We start from the raw sequence: 25,453 nt of genomic DNA, 5'->3' as shown, positions 1-25,453 counted from the left end.
TGTGTCTTGGTGCTCTAGCATTTGGTCAAGTTAAGCTGTCCTATAGGTTTCATTAATACCCAAAGTGCAAGTCATCCACAAGATTTGCAAACAGAACTTAATATAACACAAATGTTATTCTGAATATTCCATTTAAGTCACAATAACCCTGGTCTATGACCTTGTGAGACCAAAATCAGTAAGAGTCTTCCATACCTTAAGTGCAAGCACACCGCAAACTTTGCTAAAAATACATGCCCCAAAAAATAAAGTTATTAGTTATACTGTGATCTCTTCACCACAAACTTAATAGGCTTATATCTTACCCAGCATGCAAGTCATCCAAAACCTTTAGTGACTGTACATGGTCAAAAACTGAAATGCTTGTGCAGAAACCATATTTCTTCTTTTAGTGTTGGCGTCCTTTACATTTTGACCCAATATCAAAACCCTTCTTCCCTACCACAAGTGCAAGCCATTCACAAATAGTTTGGGCCATGCCTGAAGATTTGTTACTACAGATGGAAAATGAACTTAATTTTACTGTGCTAACTCCCTTTTATTATTTCAGAGAATGACCTTGCTCTGTGACCTTTGTCAGGTCTTAAATTGATAAAGTTCTTCCTTACCACAAATGTATATAGTCTTTTATCAGCAGACATAGTGGGCAAGTTATTGTGCAGAAATGAAACTGATAACGAACATAAGTTACACCATATACAGTCAATCAAATATGAAAATTGAACCATTGTGATCTATTTTTGGTTTGCTGAATAGCTCCCCGTCTCTCAGACACATCCTAAATTTTCTTCAGTGCAGGTGAGATAGGGTTCATGATTCTGAGGGCATAAATGAACAAATGAATGCTTGTTTATATGAAATAAATACAACAATAAATGGGCAAGATATTATTGTTTTCTACCCAAGAACAGGAAATTTTACCAAATCAATGTTTCATTCACTTCATTTTGCATTTGCATTCCATTCACATCTGCATTTCGACTATCATCTCTCCTCTAATTTTGTTGTTGTTGCTGTTGTTGTGGGTTTAACACCATTTTTCAGCACAAGATGGGCTATACATGGTAACATTATAACTGATGGACGAAGGACCCGGGAAAACCCCGATTAGAACCACTGACTCATGGGAAGCTACTACCAAGCTTGTGTTAAACTGATAATGATTCACACTGATTACGATGAAACTCAATCAAGGGATTTAGGAAATACACTGCACATGCAAATCAAAAACTTCAAGAAAGTGATGTCTCTGCTGCTGTGGGAAAATGACTTCCTCATTTTTTCGATTAATAGGAACTTTACAATTATCATAGGTACTTAATGAAGCTTGTAAAGTTACAAAATTTCTTACACTTGTTTTACAGTCATTTTCCAAACTGATGCCTTGTGCTTTGAACATACTAACATATATTAGTACTTCATTTGATAAATTCTTTGATTCCATTATGCTAACAACATAAGGGTTTTTTATAAGATTATTCATTTCCCCTTAACTATAGCATACTATGTACCTGGCTTCAGTCATGACACCTATTCTAGCAGGTATTATTTATCCAAACTCACCTTTGCCTGAAATTGTATATTCTTGGGGTACTCTTGCATACAAAACTTCTGTTTGTTCTCCATTGCCTCTCATCTTGGAATCATCATCTCCAATGTGTGAATCACGGTCTCTGATCTTGGAATAAAGGTCTCTAAGCTGTGACTGATGGTCTCTGATGTGGGAATCCTGTCTTGTGATCGCAGCTTCAACGTGCTCCACCCTGGATTTTACTTCATCATTCTGGATCTGCATTTCTTTTATTTTCTGGTTTTCTATTGTAACGAAACTGAATTTGTTTGCTACCTTCTCAGCAAGGTTGCTGACTATGGTGTCTTGAACCTGAAGACTTGCTTTTAGTGTCTGAACTGCACCAAGGTCTTCTTGAATCTAATGAGTGAAAATAATATGCAGATTCAAATGTATCTAAAACAGTTAGGTCTGTGAGTCTTTTTACTATGAAGATGTCATGAATTCTGTGGAATCAACCTGAATGTGACAATAAATTAGTGCAAACTTCCCCAAACTCCAATGACTTCTGAAATCACTGGCATTTTTGTTAGTTCTTGTAACCATGAAAACATAAGTAAAACCCCCATACATTTATTCCTACTTTGTAGGATATCTAAAGTATTTCAAGCCACATAAGATTTTCTGACAGCCAAAGATTGAATTTAAGAAGGCACTTAAAACATTGTATTGTAACATTTGTAACATTCAGTTCCTTATAGGCCTTCATTTGTGACTAGCTATGTACAGTTTATTACCACCAGTTGAAATCTTGTTATCTTTGTCCATCTTAAAATTCTTATCTGAACTAAAAGCAAACATATTTGCATAGCTTAATATTTAAACACAAGCCCTAACAAGCCATACAGTTTCCACAAATATTTCAAAAAACATCAATTACTACATAGTTTCAGAGTGGTTTTGCTGGGGATGGGGTGGGGGAAGTAATTTCTGCCAATTTCTGATGCACTATACAGAGGAACGGATATTAGGTGAGAAATAAGAATGAGTATTTATTTGCAGCTAAAGGAAACTAGTTTGTCAATATTCATGTAATAATGAATACAATGTACAAATGACATGACAAAAACACTATAATCAAACACCAAACAGATTTCTTACTTTTCAGGACATTTTCATTTTCACGAAAAAAACATGTTCTCATTTCATATTTATGGGTATATAAAGTATAAATGTATCAAAGCTATGACAACATATCTTTACTAGTAGTCCCAGTTTTCTCAGACCTTTCCCACCTTGAGTCAGATATTTGGACATTTATGTTGGGGTGTGAGGTCAGAGTACGTTCCCTATTTAAAAGCTGGAATTGCTGAAAGCACAGCACCATTATAGAAGCCTGTTACAAATGAGTCTAGCCAAGTTAACTGAATATACAAGGAGCCCTACCTGCATGAAATCGAAAGGAAGATAACCTTTTACCTCAGACATAACAATTAAAACATATTTCATCTCTTTAATAAGCTGTCACTCAAGCCAAAAAAAATATGTTTACAAGCCATGCCATGTATTGGACCATTTCAGACACTTACAACCTATATTTTTCCTGTACATTGATGTTCATGAAATCTGCTTTGTTTTACACACTGTCCTCTATAGTTAATAATATTTAATGATAAATACACACCCATTTTGTATAATCCTTTTGAATTAACTGTGTCCTTGAATGAACATGTGTGTGTGTGTGTGTGTGTGTGTGTGTGAAAGAGAGAGAGAGATTAATGCATTCTATGTGAAATCAATAGAAACCAAGCACACAACAACGTAGGAAGATGATGGAAAACGCCATTTAAAAATCCATGATATTAAATAATTCAGTTAAATCACTGAGAGGGAGAGAAATTTAAAGGCAATATTTCTTTCAGGTTTTTAACATGTTAGTGTTTATAATACATTTATTTAGAGGATATTTTGGAGAACATTTTGATCAGTGTAATTGAAATATCTAAGTTGGATTATGGCCAGTTCATTTGATTTCTTCAGGTACTGATAAGCTGTGTTAACTTTTGCCAGGAGTGAAAGTACCATATTCCATACTGATTTAATAGAAGAGTGAAGATATCATATTCCCTACGGATTTAATAAAGGAGAGTACCATATTCCCTACTGATTTAATAAAGGAGAGTACCATATTCCATACTGATTTAAAAGAGAAGTGAGAATGCCATATTCCATACTAATTTAATAGAAAAGTGAGAATTCCATATTTCATACTGATTTAATAAAGGACCAAGAGTATTATATTTCATACTGATTTAATAGAAGAGTGCGAGTTCCATATTCCATATTGATTTAAAACAGGAGTGAGAGTACCATATTTCATACTTATTTAACAGAAGGGTGAGAGTTTCATAATTCATAATGAGTTAACAGAAGAGTGAGTTCCATATTTCATACCAATTTAATAGAAAAGTGAGAATATCATATTCCATACTGATTTAAAAAAGGACCAAGAGTATTATCTTTCATACTGATTTAATTGAGTGAGAGTACCATATTTCATACTTATTTAATAGAAGAGTGAGTTCCATATTTCATACTGATTTAATAGAAGAGTGAGTTCCATATTTCATACTGATTTAATAGAAGAATGAGTTTCATATTTCATACTGAGTTAATAAAGAAGTGAGAGTTCCATATTTCATACTGATTTAATAGAAACGTGACAGTACCATATTTCATACTGATTTAATAGAAGAAAGAGTACCATATTCCCTACTGATTTAATAATGGAGCAACAGTCCTAGGGATATAGTATGTTTTCCTCCTTCTCTGTCTAATGGTACCATGATCTTTAACTCAGAATAGATGGTGCTTGTTTAATGCTGTCAGACAATCAAGATTTCTACAGCAGATGCAAAAAGTACTGACCGAGTTAAAACCTTGTAATAATAGAATGAAAGAGCACAAGAATTAATGGGGAAAAAACAAGCATACAAATGAAAAGGTGTGATGATGTAACTTCATAAAATGTTATAGTCCACCTATAAACATGGTCATATATTATACTAGATTCTTCATGGACCTGATGATAATATTCTTGTCATCATTTGTGTCTTAGGAACTTGCATTAGATCACCTCTGCATCATCTGCCATATCAATGTATCAGTGCATAACTGTCCATCTTTGTTTATTACTAAGAGAACGCTCCATATGATAAATAGAACCCAACTAATGCATAACATACAACCAAACCTAACAACTTCATTATCTCCTACAGCAGTACAACTTGACAAGTGCTTGAGTTTATCACAAACATGCCCCAGCAATCAAGTGCAGAGTATCAATTCAAAAGTGTTCTCCATGATATAGTAGTGTTAGGGACCACCTTTGCACATCTAAAAGAGAATGTCTTAAGGCTGAGGGGGTTTGGCTTTTAATTTCCACCAGCCTCACTATTCAAAATAATAAGATCTATGAAACTGTTAAGACGAATGGCACAGACATAATTCATGTAGCAAACTCAGCCTACTACAGTGTAAGATCAAGATTATGAACAAGCTAATGTCAAGGAGTAAATGTCTGCCACATCCAATGACCTTCTCTCCAGGTCAACCTTCCAGACCTGTTTGCAAATTACTTGTGTGACAAAGTTCAATCTATTAGATATAAGCATGATATCACAATTTCAGTCAATTCATCATCACCATATAGTAGTGATACAGAACATACACAGCAACTTTTAACAGCATCTGCACCTGTCTCTGTGGATTTGGTACAAACAATTGTTATAAAGAGCTAGTCCAATAAATCAAACCCTCAAATCTGTGCTGATACTGATTTATGATATGTGGGTCTGATGTCACCTGTGAATTAAAATGTGTAATTTTGTTACATACAAATCTTTCCAGAACAGACCTGCATACAGTTTAGACACATACTGGTAATTGGTAACAGCCATATCCAGTGTGAAATTCAACATGGCCACATGACAGATGGTTGTGCTATTCAACGTGGATTTTCAAGTCAGCAAACACAGCTGCATATAACTTCCTAACATTTAATATCTGCATTTAATATCTTCATTTAGAAGTAACATTTTTTTCAATAAAAGTTTCTTCTTGTCTTAAGAATAGACTTGTTTCAAATGAACATATATTAGCTCTTATTCTTGATGTAAGTGTGAAATGTGAGTGTGGTATTGTTGTCATGCACATTGCAAAACCATTCAAAAATGTCATTTAAATCCTGGTACATACATAATTCTCTTTCCATTTCCCCAATGCTACTAAAGATTCTCCTTATCTGTTACAATGTTGTTTATCCAAGTCCTTTCAACATAAAATTATGTTGCAAGTCCCACCACCACCCATGTCATTGAGTCAAATAATTTTATTTTATGTGTTATCAATATCGTAAAATGCTTAGACCTTCTAACGATTAGGTGCTTTACTCAATCCAAAACATTACATACTTTATTATTATTATTATTATCATTATTATTGTTATTATTATTATTATTATTATTATTATTATTATTACAGATAGGTGAGGGGATAATAATACTTCTGACCCTTTAATGATTTTTTAGAAGCTGTTTCAATGGTAAAGGAAGAAACAAAAAATATGAGGTGAATTTTCTCCCATCATAGTACATGTATATGGTATTATAAAACACTTAAATTTTATTCTGAAACTCTTTTAACTTTCACATTTCACCTTGTAATACTAAAATCAAAACTTAAAATTGGTATGGTAACTAAATTTGATTGTGTAGCGATTATCAAAATATCTACAAATCCTTTTGACCTGACATGTGTCTTTGTTTATTAAGTATGATTCTGAATAAAGAATTAGCCAAGAATATCATGTAGTGAACAAACTGTTAGCTCTCTAAGATGCCTCAACATTGATCCTTGATTCTTTCATTAAATACTGATTAAAAACATTGTTGTAACAATTGAAAATCACAATGTTACAGAGAGACAATTTAATCAATTTAACAGTTAAAGACCATGCATTGGGTGTAAGTTTCATAACACAGTGCCTACACCTTGAGGTACCAATACTGGTAAAGCTTGATTCAATGTGCTGTGGATAAATCAGGATTTCTTTTCATTACAGCGAGACATGAATAACACTATTAATACCCACTCCCTTCTTCCACCAGAGACTTTAGTGTTGGTGTGTGTTATTGAAGATGTGTGAATTTAACATTAGATATATAAGTACAAATACATCATTTTTAGCACTGTTCTCAATTTTCATATGCAGCACTAATCACAAAATTACCATACTTTAATTTATGATTGATGAGATAAAAAGAATGTAACAATATTTATTATCAAAAGTTAAGTAAGATGTGGTGATAGATTTCTTAGATTTGAAAATGTGTAAAGTTGTTTTGTGAATGTGGTAACAAATCCGTGTGTGTGTGTGTGTGTGTGTGTGCAAAAGAAGCTGCCCTGACATCTTAAATATGACAAGCAAATCTGTCCCAGAAGATGTGTTTGGGTGTGCCTGGATTTGGGTTTGGTTGAACTTCAGTGTTTAAAAGACAGATGTAGATATTGATTGGTTTGTACAGCACTTGTAACACATTATTAGGATTAACATGTCATGAAGATGGAAGATAGTGCCTTTCTCAAGGACAAACCAAGGCAGGTTTAGAACTGAATCAAGTGCTGATCAAAGCCACAATCATTAACATCTTACCAGCATTTCAAAATGTTTGAGAAATCAGTGAGTGAAATGAAATGACTTAGTTTGCAGTGCAAATCTAAACTAAATATACCATTTTCACTGAGACTTTTCCCACCTCTTAATTTGACATGTATCTTAATAGAACCAATTTAATAATGGACCATTCAAAAAGTGCAAGCTCTCACTACAGCCACCTTCCAAAAACAAATACATGTACCATCTTTAACAACCAACAGCTCCCTTTCTCTTCATTTAATCTACAATTTACCTCCCTAAAGTAGCCACCTAATCATGGACAATACACTTTTATCTTTTAGTGGGCTAAGAAAGAGAAGTTGCACTGCAGTTGGAAGCTATATTAACACATTTCAGATTATTTATATGCAATACAGTAATATTGAAAGAGCTGGACAAATGTTGTAGCAGCCAGATAGCCCAAAAGCAAGCTGAATGGAAGCATGGACTTGCCCTTGGGAGATCTGAGCTTGCCCAGAAACATTACATGATACCACAATTAACATTAAATAATAAGATAAAATAATAATGAGATGTTTTCTTGAACTTGTGTTATATGTATTATACAAATTTATGAGAACAATTTATTTTTCTGCCAGGAATCTGTTTTTCATTGCAGGTTAAATACATTTGGCATTAATTAAAGCTGTCCAATACATGTATATCTATATATATATATATATATATATAAAGAACACAAATCATGGGGTAAATAACAATCCTTTCAAATGCACTGGATCCAGCAAGGGATCACGTGTGTCAGGGATTGATTAAGGTCAATGCAAGAAACTGACAATGAACAGTGCAAAACTAGAATCTAACTAGCCTGAGCACTTTCAACTCTTTAATGAGTCTTTTTCAAAGGCAAATACAAAACATAGACAAGACAAACAAATACAACAGAAAAATGGTTATGTTTGCAAAACTTTATGTGGCTGTTTCTACAGGAATTAAGCCTTTAAATTTATTATGTTTCAACTAGTTTATTTCAATTTGTTGCCGATACTGGAAAATATTTTTATTGACCTAGAAATTAATGAGCCATAATGACATCTGTTATTTTATGTAAATTTATGTAAGCGCAAATTATATCCCGGATATTTCATTGTTATAGCAGTCATTATAGGCTTTTAAGAAAATTTAGAGAACTATTTAAAAGAAAATGTGTCGGCTGCAAAAGATAATTTTATTTATGCATGGCTGTCTTTTTCTAGCCTTCTTGGTTCAAACCATTTGGTTTCAATGTTCTGTCTGAATCTTACTGGATATGCTGCCTTAGAAGTGGAATTGGCTTTATTGTTGAGTTTTAATTTTTATGGATATTTTTATTAAACGTATTCCCTGGAACTACAAAGTGCTCATTAATAGTTCTTCGACTAAATCGTTATTTTGAAATTATTGTCCATTCATTCAAGGACCTTTTTGATTTTATTATTCTGTTACATCAAGACTGATTACACATCATCACATTCCAAGCCGTTAGCATATTCAGGGCTAAAGGAACATCAGCACATTTCAATCTTGGAAATTATTTGGAAAACCAATGCAATCATTTGGAACTGTAACAGAACATTTAGGACTATTTAGGATTTTATTCACAAATTTTAAATTTCAATTTTGTATTCTATAAAAATATATTATTTGTTGAATTGTACAAAATTTGTTGGTTTTCCCTTTTTTTACTTAGTGTAAGACCTTTGAGTTGTAACAACATGCACACATGTATTCAAAGCTAATACCTTTGACATTCTTTATATACTGTATATTGACATGGTTGGGCAAATGGTACTAAAGTGCACTAGTGCTAGGGCAAGCTGACTGCAAGCTTGAACTTGCCATTAGGATATCTGAGTTTGCCCTAAAACACCACAGCATGAACCCCAATTAAAATTAAAAATAAGATAAAATAAAGACTGGATGTTTTCTTGAAATTATGTTAAATATATTCTGCAAAAATGCTATTAGTTTTTTTCTTCTTTTCATGTGTTTTTCTTTGCACATTAAATACATTGGCACTAATTAAAGTTGTCGGAAATTATATATATTAATAAAAGTAGAAAGATATGGTACATAATTCAAGTCATAAAAAGATAGCTTTTACAGAACGTCCAACAGTTTTATGAATTCTGTAAATTGGTTTGATGTCAGAATGTTACATCTATGGTGCTGATAAGATATTGGCAGCATTTGGAAAATTAGCTGACATTGTTTACATCAAGCAGTGTTCACTGTTTGACATCTATAAGCTACCTATTTACAATAACCTAATATCATATAAAGCACATGCATTTTTTTTTATTGGCACACAAAATGAAAGTATGCCTTATTTTCACAGTCATATCTATTTAAACAACCATTTGTGTATGGAATTTAAAGCACTTTAATGATGGAAAATAGAATAACTAGTTATAAATTGGTGAACAAGTCCAATTATCTGATTTTAAGTACTTAGTTTTTTGCAGCTGCAGGTCTCACTGGAAAACCAATGTCATCAGTGTCCATTGTTACTTACTCGTTAGATTTCAAGTTTAAGTAACACTTTTAATACTTATTGGTGATGATTTCGTAGCAATTACTTTCAATAAAAAATAAGAGACATGTCATATGCAAATCAGTATGTGTGAAAATACAGGACAACTGTGATCTAACACATATACTGTTATCCCCCAGTCCATCAAGTGATAACATTCTACTGGGTTTCATTATCCGGCATAGGAATTAAGGTCAATCAAATCACCCACTGTCATGACTGTCAAAATTCCTAACCAACCTACAGGTAGTCAGTGATTACTTGGGAAGTGTGTATTTCTTACAAACATTATGATTGAAATGCAACTGTTAACAAATAAAAAATATTAATATTTATTCCCTATTTGCCAAAACATTCTGAATGTGCAAAGCATTCACAGTATCATACTGTGCAAGAAATTGAAAGATTGACCTTTACAATGGCTACATGAAGAAAATGACACACATGAGATAAATTAAATTGCTGACATTTATGTAACAGATGCATGCGCAACATAAAAGGTAAATACAGGTTTTGATATAAGTACAGTGGCTTGTTTGCACAGTATATAACTTGCAAAACATAAAATATTATTAACTGAACAAAACTTTTCTCTGAAATTTTTGGATCTTCCTGCAGTCAAGCATCTTGCAAGCTTTAGCTTGTCTGAACCAAATATGAATTTGTCCTGAATATCAAACAAGCACAATTGTGTGACCCTACTTGATCACAGTATGCACCTATTTATCATACATTTCAGTTTTTTATGTGTAATTTAATATGATGTATTAATAAAAACAACATGTTTATAATCTGTTTTGATATATGATGAATTTTAAACTTTACATCTCCTTTCTCTATTCAGTGACTAATGACTGAATCCTACCATCACTTCTTCCTGGACTGGCTACTGCGTTGTGTGAGTAATTAAGAACCAACACATGTTACAATGCCATAAAACTCCAACCAAACCAATACCCTGTGCAACACATCATAGATATAAAAGTAAAAATGAGGAAATGAAAATGAAAAGGATTTCATCCATAATACCTGTTTCAATTCAAGGTTTTCTAACTCTTCTGTACATAAGTATACCTTATCTATCTTTGCCTTTAGCTGCTCATATTTCTTCTCTAGATCTCTGACTTCCTCTGCCATCTTTCCAATCTCCTGCCCCTGGATAACATCACCCTGCTTGACTTGCTGAAGCTCTTCATTTATATGGTCCATATGTCCTTCTAGAGCAGTCAACTTCACCTTATAGGTGGCGCTATACAGTTTCGCATTTTGCATAGGGTTAGGAATTTAAAGAAAAAGAATGTCCCCGGCTTTCCTCACTGGTTATACTGGCTATTTAAAAAAGACCTTGTATATCTTAGGTATAATGCAAAGAACCTTTAATTCCCTTTATTTTGGTGTATGATTGATGGGTGTACTATGGGTTATAGAGTATACAGCTTGGCCTTACTTCAAATGTGCACCTTTCAAAAAAGTGCTAGCTCTACTTGGTCATTTTCACTTCCTGAACTTCAGAGGTCAATTGTATAAAAAAGAGCCGATAACTTTTTTTACATTTTATATATTTGGTAATTCATTCATTGCACTTTCAGAAGCTGGTATTGTCTAGTCTGGCAAAATTCATTTTCCCTATTTTAATAGCTGCTATGTATAGTGTACTTTAGACTAATTCAGACTGATTTTTTAACACAAGGGAGCAGTCATTTTAGTTAGCAGTGTGCTTAAATCATGTAAAATTTCCAAAAGTACAATATCCAAAAGAAATATCATCCACATTACATTAATGTAGCATAGAGGTATGCAAACGTTCTCTCCACTGTGCATGTTTTAAATGCGAACTACTTCACCTTACATACGTCACTCTCTCAAAAGTACATATTATCTGGTGAGCGCCACCATAAAGAAGATGTAGGTATTATTTTTTATGATTTAATTATGTTTATATGGCTGAAACATTTAAGTCGCAAGCATCAAAACAATCCTTATGAATAATTCTCCTGCCTTTTTCCACACAGAACAGTATTTATGAGAGTCAGAGTCTCTAATAAGTCCAGCCTACCCCCCCCATGATAAAAGTGAGCTATTTTAAGAATGCACATTACATTTTGTAAACATAGCAACCAATGTTATGCTGAATGACAGGAACATGAAACTAGCCAGAATTATTTCTGAGATATCAACAATGAATTTTACAATTAGAAAAGGGAGGTAACTCATCAGCTTCATAAAGGTCAAAGGTCAAAGTGTAAAATATTTGCCTATTGTTTAATATGGAAGAAGCGAATTCACTTTCTCTTCACTTATTTTTTTATTTCATTGCAAATAAATGAAAAGAAACATTTTCACCATATATTTCTGTCACTTATTGCAACAGTTTTAAATTTAAGTTGACTCTATTCCTATATTCTAAGTCGTCTAATTTCCCCATAATTAAGGTCACTACTCACACAAATATACCTCATGGCAAATTATGTAAGCAAGAGAAAAGTGATCATAATTAGCTTATTTTCATGCTTAAATGCAATATGAATGTACCATTTTATTCAGAACATCATACATAATTATATGAAAATAAAAAAAAATAATTGCAAACATTTTTTTATTTTCTTTAAGGTGGCGCTATACAGTTTCGCATTTTGCATAGGGTTAGGAATTTAAAGAAAAAGAATGTCCCCGGCTTTCCTCACTGGTTATACTGGCTATTTAAAAAAGACCTTGTATATCTTAGGTATAATGCAAAGAACCTTTAATTCCCTTTATTTTGGTGTATGATTGATGGGTGTACTATGGGTTATAGAGTATACAGCTTGACCTTACTTCAAATGTGCACCTTTCAAAAAAGTGCTAGCTCTACTTGGTCATTTTCACTTCCTGAACTTCAGAGGTCAATTGTATAAAAAAGAGCCGATAACTTTTTTTACATTTTATATATTTGGTAATTCATTCATTGCACTTTCAGAAGCTGGTATTGTCTAGTCTGGCAAAATTCATTTTCCCTATTTTAATAGCTGCTACGTATAGTGTACTTTAGACTAATTCAGACTGATTTTTTAACACAAGGGAGCAGTCATTTTAGTTAGCAGTGTGCTTAAATCATGTAAAATTTCCAAAAGTACAATATCCAAAAGAAATATCATCCACATTACATTAATGTAGCATAGAGGTATGCAAACGTTCTCTCCACTGTGCATGTTTTAAATGCGAACTACTTCACCTTACATACGTCACTCTCTCAAAAGTACATATTATCTGGTGAGCGCCACCATACACATCCTCAAGGAGTATGACAAAATTTTCTTTCAACACCTGTACATTATAAAACTCCCATATGTAATTAATTTACACAAACTGATAGGCAACAAAATATTATGCGCAAATACTAGAAAGTGACAAACAGCCATTAAAGACCGAAACACTGATGAAGCTGAGAAAAAAAATTCCTGAACAAGAGACCCAAGTAGGCCTGAAATCACTCTTCTGCCTGACATCTGCCTAAGGGCCTAATGCAAATAAATTTGGGTCTTTAGGATGTTTTCTATTGCAATTTCTTCCAATGATGTTGAATGCAGTTTAAAAACAAATGTTACAAGGTTTTTCAAGTTTCTGAATTTTTATTCATATCTGATGGTGCATCAACATTATTTGTCCAATATTGAAAGATCCCTATGACAGGATGCTTGTGCCAAATTAACTAAATTCTGTGCAGCAGTTCTGGTTGATACATTGGTTCAACTGATCACCAATCATGTAATGTTGATATACCCCTTGCTGGCATAACTGCTCTTTAGGCCATGTAACATAGGCAGAGTTGGTTGAAAGTAGGCAAAAAATATCACATACTAAAAGTCTGCAGCCAGTGCACTCAGGTCCACCTAAATTCAACCATTAATTAAAACAAAACATTTGGTTTTGGTGATGTAGGGTAGAGAAAAAGTGGTTAAAGAACTCTTAATTAGTTTTTAAATAATAAAGAATCTGTATTCTGTTAGTGAAATACTTGTGTGATGCTGTCATTATGACAAAGAAGTCTCACAAAGTGAGGATGGTTATGGGAGGATCTAAGCTTGAAGGAAACTGTAAAGTACAGAGGCTTTCAGACTTTCAGGTACAGCATTGATTAAACCTTTCTTGTTGTGAATAATGTTATTCTGACACAGTATGAGCATGGTATAGCAGCCAGTCAATGTTAAAATAACAATATCAATTCCATTTATTGGTAGCAAAGATTTATGATACAGAGTTGTTACATTGTATGTCATATATATTTTGTGAATTGCTGATGTTTAAATTAAAGACAATACTAGATAATGTTGTATATATATAATATATATATATATATATATATATATATATATATATATATATATATATATATATATATACACACACACATTGTGTGCTTAACGTTTGTCCAAGGTTGTAGATTATACTTTATGATAAGGGTCATTTGTAAGCAACATATTTGCTTAGCTAACAACTGTTAGTGTTGATGCTTGTACATACAATTTGTTTGTCATTGTTCTAAGATTATAATTTAAGTTTAATTATAAAAGAGCTGACCTTCTTTATGAGTTAATGAATTTTTCCAGAAATTCTGGAAAATCATAGTTAGGTAACAGTTCGTATATTAATAGAGGTTTTGTAAACAAAGTCTTCTTACTGTTTAATTTATTTAAATTTTAGTTATAATTTAAGGGAAATTATTTATTTAAACTATTCATTGGAATTACAAAGAGCTCATTGACTCTTTTGGACTAAAACACTACTTTGGGATCATTGAGAACGCATTCAAACACGTACTTGCCTTTATCATAATGAAAACTACTGGTAAAGCAGCACATTTAAAATTACTTGAATTCATTCAGAACATTATATAATTTGGACTTACGATAGGACATTTGGGATAATTTGTGATTTAATTCACAATACTGTAGGTTTCTTTAAAAATTTCACTTTGTTTTCTAGGGAAATAAATTATTTGCTGAAATTTACTCAACTGCTTGTTTCACTTCCTCACTTCCTCCTCTCTTTTGCATAGTTTAAGACCACAGTCATAATATGTTCAAGTCACACTGTTTTCATAACACCCGCACAAAAGTACTGATATGAAGGTGATCAAGTCTGCACCATTTTCATTCAAAACAAATTAAATATTGCAAAAAGCATTTTCTTCAAAATTCCATGTCACCTTCATGCAAAAGGCATAATGATAACAAGATTTAGGTAAGTACCACTTTCTTTTAAAACCAGATACATATTCAGTGTTCCAAATAGAACAAAATATAGGGAAGCAAAACACAGCCATTCAATAACCTCTTTTCTGTCAAACTACAGCTCTACCTGATGCATGACCCTGTGATCAGCCTCTTTTTGATGTTGAATGAGTAATTAATGAGAGGCTATATATGTATTTGCCAAGCAAAATATGGAGTATTTTGAACAAATAAATATAAAGAAATGCTGATGTGAAAATGGAGATCAAAAACAACATATCGTACTTAAGTGCCATGTAGACTTACTCCATTAAAATACAGTATAGTACATTGGTTTTAGTAAAGAATACTTTCTGTGGAATGTGAATGACTTTCTCAACAATAACAATGGCACTATCCCCACCCATGTTTTATATAAAATTAAGATGCCAAAAAAGGTAACAAATAACTGGTCTTCCAAGGTTCTTCCTCCACCATATCTACTGGCTGCCATGTAAAGCCTGTCTTGTGCTGAAAAATGGCATTAAGCCTACAACAACAACAACAACCCTTAGTCAAGTGGAATGGCAATTGTGCATACAAACCTCCTGAATTTGGATTTTAGCTTTCTCTGCCTCCTTATTTCCTTTAAGCTGTCCATCAGGGTTCTCATCCATCAATAGTTTTAACATGTCATTCGTGTATGACTTGAGAGCTGCATCAGAAAGTTGATCATGTCCGCTATGTATGAGATGGTTCCTATCTTCACGAACCTTCAATTAAAGTTGAAATGTATAAAATGTCTGCTGGTAAACAAGTTTGTTCTCCATATCTGCCACTGTTAATTTTCCAAATGTCCACATTACATTGTCAGTGAGCAGTTTAAGTATTGTATGCTGATTTCTTAGAATAAAACAGTGGTTGATCTCTATACAAGTAACAGAACATTATCAGAACTTAGCACATGAGGAGATTATGGCACCAACAATAGATTAACAGGTGCCTTCATATGATGTAATTAAGGATCTCATTGTGTGTTAAGTTCTTATGCAGCTTCACCTAATTACATTACGATCAATTGAACTTTGTTTCGATAGCTTGCATACTACATGATGCTTGTTTTGTAAAAACATAATAAGCGACCATTTCACCGACATCAAAAAAATGTAATAAGTCAAAAATATTACAAATGGAAGCATGAATCTACTTGAGAATAGCTAATGTACACGATATCCCATTGCTGTGTCCCTATCGATTTACAGTCACCATTCCATGATAGACAACCTTGTAACATTCTCCGACTGCGATCCATGTCTACCAAACAGTATAAAATTCTCAAACCAAATAAGGAATTGCTCAAAAGAAGTTTCCAATTCAGGAACTTTGATCTGGCATTTTATTCTGCTAGTGGAGATTAGAAACGTCCACTCTTTCTTCCTTTAAAAATCAATATATCCAGTGGCTTCAGCCATGTAATTAAAAACAAGTACACAGTATTGCACACTGAGCACTGCTTCGCAGGTTTCTTTATATCTTGCCATTGAAACCAAATAGTTCAATATATCAGCCCCAACCCTGTATTGGCACAAGTAATAATAATATGTTCAGTGGATCTAGTTTCACCCATTTATAAAACTGCAATAAAACTCTACAATTATTGCACACAAATTTTGCCTGCAACACATATGTGCAAATATCAATCAGTTTTAGGCTTACTGGTATTTCTCACAACTCTTGAGTTACAGCTGGATGAAGGGGCATATTGGCAACCTGTACAGTATATTTCTGCTTTAAATCCAATGTTTGACAACTTGCAAATTCATGTGGAAGAGGACAGCCCAACCAGCTGCTCCATTTCAAATTCGTGGACACCTTCAGTTGATACACAGTTGCTTAATAAGTCTCTAGGAACCAATCAGATGCAACTCCATTTATTGGTGATAGCTGATTTGGTCATGTGACCTAAGAATATGTGGATCTATCATGTCACGGTTTTGTATGTACTATATCTGATCGTACTATATCTGATCATGTGACTGTTATTGCACTTCAACAACCCATTAAATTACAAAAATGGATGGATTAATTGACAGTGCTTTGAGCAATATGGGTTATATGTAATGTGATGCACTGGTTAGCCAAAATAATAGTCACATGACAAGATATTTCAGAATGTGACAGTCTTATGACAAATCCATTTATTCTAGCCACATGAAATGGTGACAGGATGTAATGAGATCTTAAATGACACAAGCCCATATTCCAGTATTAATGAAAATCAAATCATACAAGAAATATTCTCTATAACTTGTGAACAGCCTTATTCACTTGCACAACTCAGATGGACATGCATGCAAGATGAACTCTACTTAATGTGCCAAGTTCACTCAAATTTCAATTCGCCAGAATTTTTCCAACATACAGCAATCTTTTACTAAAGGGTTCTTCCTGATATATAATTCCTTTATAAAGATGTGTTGATGGATCCTAACTGATTAAGCTGTAACAAAACTCCATACATAATGTACCTCATGGTCCCATGTACAGCATAATAATGACTGCTGTATCTTCAAATACTAATAATGTATCTTGTGGCTCCCATGTACAGCATAAAAATGATTGCTGTATCTTCAAATACTAATAATGTATATTGTGGCTCCCATGTACAGCATCATAATGATTGTTGTATCTTCAAATACTAATAATGTACCTCATGGCTCCCATGTACAGCATAAAAATGACTGCTGTATCTTCAAATACTAATAATGTATCTTGTGGCTCCCATGTACAGCATAAAAACGATTGCTGTATCTTCAAATACTAATAATTTATTTCATGGCTCCCATGTACAACATAATAATGACTGTTGTATCTTCAAATACTAATAATGTACCTCATGGTTCCCATGTACAGCATAATAATGACTGTTGTATCTTCAAATAAATCACAACAAATTACAACTTCCACTGAAATGATGAAATAAATGCTTCCATACTATATCACGTCCTACCGAAATACAAATCGTGTTAAATTGTACCCACAATCTAGCCGACATAGGTTAATACAAGCAAAAGACAATATGTTCAAAAGTATAACTTTGCCATAATCAAAGACCATACTAAGTCACTTCATAACAAAGCATTCATTGCATACCATAGATCAGATGACAACAACATGAAAAATGGAAAGAGAATGACTCACATTTTCTGCGTTCTTCTGAATATCCCCATACTTAGGATACTGGAAATTGTTGTAATGAATGATAAAATTAAGCAATCCACTAACGTCTGTATTTGATGCTAAATTATTTCCCGATTGTCCTGGATTCATGAAACATTTGGCCACTGACCAGTGGTCATATAGCCATTTCTGTACATCTGTATTGCCCCAGTTCGGCTTACACTTGTGCCTATTCTCAATCTCACGTTTAAAGGAGCAACAGTTAGGACACAGCTTTTTATTATTTTTACATCTAAGTCCATCCTGTGTACATTGTCCACAAGGTGTACATCGGGTCAAGATGTACTGGTGAAGCACCTTACTCTCTGCATCCACAAAAGTTTCTAGACCTTCCTTTACACGAATCAAACACATTCCTGCTTTCAACCAGTTTTTGTAAGCTGGGTCTTTCAGACGCTGCTCTAATGAATCTCCTGGCTTGACCGATGCCATTTTGTCCGTCTGTACCTTTTAGGAAGAACCTGAAATTATTAAAATCACTAGTTGCCAGTAAATATCCTGACAAAATACAGAGGTGTACTTCGCATGATAGATACTATGGTACTTACTGCAGTATTCCGAGAACCTGATGATGTAAGTCAACATTTCATGTTTGATCAAAATTAAATCAGAAAGATGGTCTCCAGAGTGGTAATAAGCAATTGTTGACAGTGAATTTATAATTGATGCAGAACCAGTCATAACAGAGGCTTAATGACCCGGTGAGAAAGAAACAGCATTGCAGAAAATTAAAATATTTGTTATTGAAGAAACATGGATCATTTCAATCGTCTTTCTTTTAGCCTATTTTTTCAAGTGCTACTGTACTGATGTATAGTCAGTCATCATGCAATATGGTTGATATATTTTGGTGGCAATATAGATATCGGTGCTATATATCGTAACAGAAAATATTACAATGCCAATATGTATTTATGAATCGTTGTACCTATATGGAAATAAAGAGTATATATAGATGTTTGTAATGAAATTCATCAAAGTGATGATTATTTGTCATTTATACATAAATTAAATCAGCAATGTTAGTATGGTGCTTGAAAACAATTCTCACACAAATGAAGGCAGGATCAACAAATTAATGTATGCTAGTCTAATGCTACATTGGTAAATTCTTTCACTAAACACTTTTAAGGAAATTAATGTAAGGAAAACTATTTAGCCATGAGTACACATACATCTGAATTCTCCGCAAGAATTTTTTTAACACCACACGATTATCGGAAAATTCCAACACAATTTTGTTGTCTGTCATCCTGAAGTGGGGCTGAAATGAACATGTAATTAGGTTAAAGCTGTACGGATTAATCGGCCATACTCATAATCGGGCTGATTATTAGAACAATCGGTATAATCGGCATCGGCAGAAATAATCAGTGCCGATGTAAACAAATTTCCAAAATATAAATTCAGTCATAACATTCATCTTGACATGGCTTGAATTTTAAATCAGAATTAAGTAGTGGAAATTAAGGAATAAACATTTGATTTGGGATTAACTGAAAGACAAATAGATTCTTAAAAGTAAATACTTTTTTAACACACTTGCTGTAAACTACCGCTGATTTTCTGCACACAAGAACGTATCAATGCCATTCATGCGCTCATCCCACTCACAGCAGCCAACCAGCCAATGAGGCCTCGTGAAGCTGTTGAACGTCCAGCATACACATTAGCAGATAGCTAGGCAGATTAGATAGCTTGAGAAATTTCCAACTACTATGAAACTGTGACTCACTATAGTTAATCCGATATTTAGCCAGTCCTGCAATGCAGCTAATCAACGAATACCGGTCGCACGCTGAAGAAGCTGAACGCTAACATACAAAATATCATGCAGCATTGATATTGGCATGCCAGCGACATTACCGCAGCTGCTGAGCTGCTGCAGCGCGCGACTCGCAGAGTGGTTCGTGCATCCATCCACCTACGTGGACAACTCAGTAGTAACTTACTTTATTTAAAACATTATTTCAAGAGCACGAATCGATTGGATTATCAATAATGAGTAGCGAGTGTACACTATTAAAATTTACTACCAAGCCTATGTATAATGTTGAACTCAAAACACTCAAGTTTAGAATGGACTTACTTCAAAGTAAATGCAGTCGACGAGTCCAAAGTAAATTGCACACTTTGCAAAGCATGCATTTCCAGAGGTGGAAAGGATTCTAAAAACTATAATCAAATCTTGTCCAGCACTTGCGCTGCAAGCACATCGTCGAACATGGCCTGTTTCTGGCAGATCAAAAATAAAAGGATGCTGCGCAGTTAACCTCGGCAGCTGCAGCAACTCCTCGTACTCTGACTATTGACGCTATGCTGGACCGGAAGCAGCCATTTGCATTTGATGACCTGATAACTATTAGTTGGCACAAAGCTATTGCAGAGTTCATGGTAGTAGATGTGCAACCATTTTCCGTTGTTGAAGACAGTGGATTTCGATGTCTGATAAAATTCCAAGTCGGAAGTACTTGTCCACATCTTTGATACCTGACATGCATAAGGCGATAAAAAGCAAGGTGCGTAATTTAGTTTCTCCCCAATATGCCTTTTTTTTACCTCTGATGTGTGGTCAGACCCGTCCATCGGCGTAGCCTTGTTGAGTCTTACGGCACACTGGCTGACGGAGGACTTTCAGCGGAAACAGGTGATTTTAGCAGCAACGCCTCTCGATGAATCACACACAGGAAAATATTTGGCGAGCAAACTGGACAAATTATGCGAGGAATACAACATTCCCAAAACTCATATACATGTTCTTCTGCATGACAGAGGTGCAAACATGGTTAAAGCAATGCGTCTGGCTGAACTCGACAGCATCAGCTTTTTTGCACACAGGGCTGCAGCTCGTTGTCGTTGTCAGTGATGGCATTCTGTCGCAACGAGCTGTAAAAGATGTTTTGGCGATCTCGCGATCCATAGTCAGCAAGTTCCGGCACTCCATCCTGGCACAACAGCAGCTCAAAGAGCAGCAGAAAAAATTTGGCATTTCCCATAAGAAACTCATCCAAGATGTCCAGACACGCCGAAATTCTGCATACAATATGTTGGTTTCATTATATGAGCAAAACCACATCTTGGGGGCTTACGCTACTCTCTATGACCTGCATAGTCTAACAGCCCAACAGTGGGTCTTGATTAACAATATTGTGGACACGTTAGGCCCATTCGCGGACGTTACCAAGGAAGTAAGTGATAGCCAAACATCAGTATCCGTCATTCTTCCTATGCTGAAAATGCTCCGAATGTTGCTGGCTCGAGGTCTCAAGTGAGTCAAGGTAATCAGACAATGCGCCATGATATATTGACGTCACTGAAAACACGCTTTGCTGACGTTGCCAACAACAAGAGGCTTATCTTGGCCACCATCTTAGACCCACAATTCAAACATCGCCTATTCAGCGAAGAATTACCTGTGACCAGATCCAAAGAATGGCTTAGAGCAGAATGCATCATAGTTGCGTACGCTGACAAGCAGGAGGAACCCCTCGACAAAGAAAAAGAAACACTGAAACTGAAACAAACGCCACTGTACCATCCACATCACATTTCTGGGATTTGTTTATGTCGCCTGTGATGAACCTGTCCGTATGCTTGAATTGTATCTGGTCAGCCCTATGTTGCCACGAGAAGAAGACATATATGGCTGGTGGAATGCTCACAGGTTTCAGTTCCTCTACTTGTCCAAATTAGTTAGACACTATTTGTCTGCACCAGCTTCTAGCGTTCCGAGCGAGCAGCTGTATAGTGACGCAGGCCAGATTTTTTCGGATCGTCGTGGATCGTTACCTGGCGAGAAGGGAGAAATGTTACTGTTGCTTAAATACAACCTACCTCAACTAGGCTTTCAGTATTAGCTGCAGCCAGCGTACAGTGACGTCTAATTATAGTCTTAAAGTATGCGTATTATTATATTTAATTATTATTGGGCTATTGTTATTACCATTTTTAGTCATTTATTGACATCTAGTAATGGCGACCTGCATCACTGAACATAAATTAAAAGACTAGCTTAATACATTTTCATTCATTTCTATCTTGAATTGGCAAACCTAAGGTTTTATCATTATTAGTTTTAAAGTTTTTCAAGTTTTATGTTTGTGTGATCTTTGTTTTCTATAAAGAGTACTTCTTATCCGGTTTCTGTTTGTTTTTGTACAGAAGTTCAAATTCACTTGCCGCATAAACAACCTTGTTATAACTCACACGGTAAAATACCTGCTTGCATTATACTAATAGGTTTATGTTTCTGAACCAGTCATTGTAATAAAACAAATAATAATGAAATAATCGGTCTAAATATTCGGTATCGGCAATTTTAATAATTGGCTATACGCGGTATCTGCATAATCGGCAAAAAGTGGCATCGGTACAGCTTTAAATTAGGTATACGTTTTAAAGACATTCTTCTAATATCTAGCTTGGGTCAACCTCCTTTGACAAATCTGGCACAGTAAAGAATAACTTGTGATCATCTGAAACGGAATTGCTGCTTTGTCTGCATCTGACACAGTCATCATGAAGTTCATTGAGTGTACGTCATCTTAGCTGATAATTTTCTTAAAAATGTAACCATCAAGCAGTTAAGGAGTACTGATTGCTTTTAGAGGAAACCAAAAAGGAAATTGATAGAAAGAATAGCAAAAGACAATGTACCTATTTTATATTACGTTATCATGTAATTCACTCCTCACCTTGCATAATATTTAAATTTCTGTACAAGGCATATGTTAAAGAGAAAATTTAAAAGAGGTCCAAATTCTAAAGAGTTTAACTATTACTGACCATGAAAGAGTCTATACTAGGAAATCAACTTTAAGTATGACCAAAACATCCTCACAGTCTAATAAAATCTGTACCTGTGGTCAGCCTGTCATCTTGTACATACTTGCAATGGTCTCTCTGCAAGACTTCAAGGTCTTATAGGCATACGTTCCATACTGCAGCTTCAAGCAAATCATTTCACACCTGATCTTGCTGGAGTCGTGTATGAAATGTCTGAAACAAAATCCATGATTACTTAATACCATATATTACATGTTTATTGGGGAGCCATTATAAAAGATGTAATGGAGGCGTGTGTGTATAGGTGTGTGTGTTGGTTTGTACCTACAGCATCATTACTATTCAGTTTACAGAGATCAGCTGTCGCTCTGATAACCAATAACAAATCTTCATAGTAAAATAGCATTGAAGTTTACTTAGCTGGTAAAATGTTAAAGACTGTTTTCATTTGTGCCAAGCAGGAAGAAATTTATTGCATAAAGCAGACATGATGTGTTCTTCCTTGACACATAACATTCTGTACGACAATCATTGGCAGAGTTATTTTTATGAACTGTAACACCAGCAACTGTTCTCTTTCTCTAGATTTATGGTGGCTTGATTAAACAAAATATGTCTGAAATAATGTATGGTTGTTAAGTGAAGTCTTAGAAACTAAAAATATCGATTGTTTAAATGACCAAACTCTTAACATTCTGCACTAATTTTATCTACTGCAGAGATAAAATGTCCACTAAAATTTACATTGATCTGGCAGTGGTATTATCTTTGCAAAGGGATGTAACCCACTGATAGGAGTAAGAAAATCAACAAGACCATTTTCCTGTATTTTATGCTTGCTGTGTTGCACTACGCCAAGACTTTGTATCAGGGAGTGCAGCAAAGGGAGCACACGAAGTAGGGAACTTCATAGTTGAAGCACTGGTTTTTGTTTACAAAAAATGAGTATCCTTATTCATCATCAAAGTACAGGGATTGTCAAAATCCTCACAAGATTTATACAAGATGGTGTCAGTGTTTTCATGATTCCAATATCATGGACTGTTATCAGGCAGTATTGTGATTGGTGAACTAACGATGGCTATTTTCGTGTTGGTTTGGTGTTTTAAGTTATAGCAGCATACGTAAGTTATTTAGTGCCAATTGGAGTAAAGTACCTTAACCAATGAAATACGAAGGTAGCCGACACAGACTGATTCGATGGTAGGATTTGAACCAGAATCCTTTTCGGTTGAAGTCCATCACTCTAACCACTGAGCCACTTAGCTGAATTTTAGCCTCTTTAATTGAGTATAGGGCTGATGCAAATAATTACAGGCCTGTTAGTATGTTCAGTATCGTGTCAAAGACACTAGACAGGGCAGTCGATGTTCATCTTGAAAAGATTTAACTAAGAATACTTAACTTTACAAACTGCTGTCAGGCTTTGAGGGATGTACTAAACTGATACATGCTTTTCATCATATTATGGTTCCTCTGCCCAAAGGTTTCTATGCTGGAATCATCATGATCGCCATACAGAAAGCTTTTGACAAAGAAAATCACAATATATTGCAAGTGTGTGTAACCTTTGAAGCAATGCAGATATTTTCCAGTTCATTAAAATTGCACACGTTACGAAATGGATATCACCAAGGTCTTGTATTGACACTCACATAACACTGGGATCGTATCGTTTCTGACAATTTACCTGTAAATGATGTCTGTACCATATAATAATATAACCTGGGCGCAGGCTGAATAAGCGATTTTTAAAGCTAAACCGTGAGATGTTAATGAGTGGATAAAACGAGGTCACCTTTCACATCTGAACCACAGGCCATAGATTGCACGTGCCTGATATATTGTGTACAAAAGTTGCTAAAATTAGGAGTCACGTCTGCTGAACGGTTTCAATTATATAAAAGAAATAGACGACATACTGTTAGTGTTAATGGTACAGAATCCAGATATTTGACATTATCAAATGGTGTACCACAATACTTAAGGCCTCTTGTTTTTGTGCTTTGTGGTTGATACTGTAACTAACATTGGTTCTGATTGTAAGCTTGATTATATGCAGATAACAATGCTAATTGGTTTTTGGGGTTTTTTTAACGTAGCTTTAACAATTTTTTAGTCATATCGCTACGATGTCTGCAGTGTGACAGTTTATAGCGATGTCTAGCACTGGGGCATCATGCCGCAGACATGTAGCATGATGTCCCACCCAGTCACGTTATCCTGACACCAGGCCGACCAGTCCTAATACTAACCTCTTAATGCTGAGCACCAAGCGAGGCAGCTGTTAGTACTATGTTCGTAAGTCTTTGGTATGACTCAGCCGGGGATCGAACCTACGACCTCCCGCATCCGAGGCGGATGCTCTAACCACTAGGCCACCAGAGCGGTAACAATGCTAATAAATTTTCACATGAGGATGCTGATTCAGGGATGGTCCTGGCTTTTAAAAAGCTGTCGCCAAAAAAATCGCCAACCTCAAT

General features: G+C 34.7%; 1 protein-coding gene across 1 annotated transcript in view; it reads right to left on the bottom strand.

Moving 5' to 3' along the window:
- LOC149775413 (uncharacterized) overlaps positions 1 to 23,179 on the bottom strand; it is a 41,253-nt gene extending 18,074 nt beyond the window's left edge. Inside the window, exons 1-6 of the mRNA XM_089943475.1 lie at positions 23,045 to 23,179; positions 18,147 to 18,646; positions 15,551 to 15,718; positions 13,022 to 13,059; positions 10,831 to 11,005; positions 1,564 to 1,930 (exon numbers count right to left, since the gene is read on the bottom strand). Coding sequence (XP_089799601.1) covers positions 1,564 to 1,930; positions 10,831 to 11,005; positions 13,022 to 13,059; positions 15,551 to 15,718; positions 18,147 to 18,617 — 1,219 coding nt within the window. The 5' untranslated portion in view covers positions 18,618 to 18,646; positions 23,045 to 23,179. The remainder of the gene's footprint in view (positions 1 to 1,563; positions 1,931 to 10,830; positions 11,006 to 13,021; positions 13,060 to 15,550; positions 15,719 to 18,146; positions 18,647 to 23,044) is intronic.
- Between the last annotated feature and the right edge of the window lie 2,274 nt (positions 23,180 to 25,453).

This window comes from Sinohyriopsis cumingii, chromosome 19 (genome assembly GCF_028554795.1).
Source record: "Sinohyriopsis cumingii isolate HCF-2022 chromosome 19, ASM2855479v2, whole genome shotgun sequence".
Lineage (NCBI taxonomy): Eukaryota > Metazoa > Mollusca > Bivalvia > Unionida > Unionidae > Sinohyriopsis > Sinohyriopsis cumingii.
This window is presented reverse-complemented; position numbering and strand designations above follow the sequence as displayed.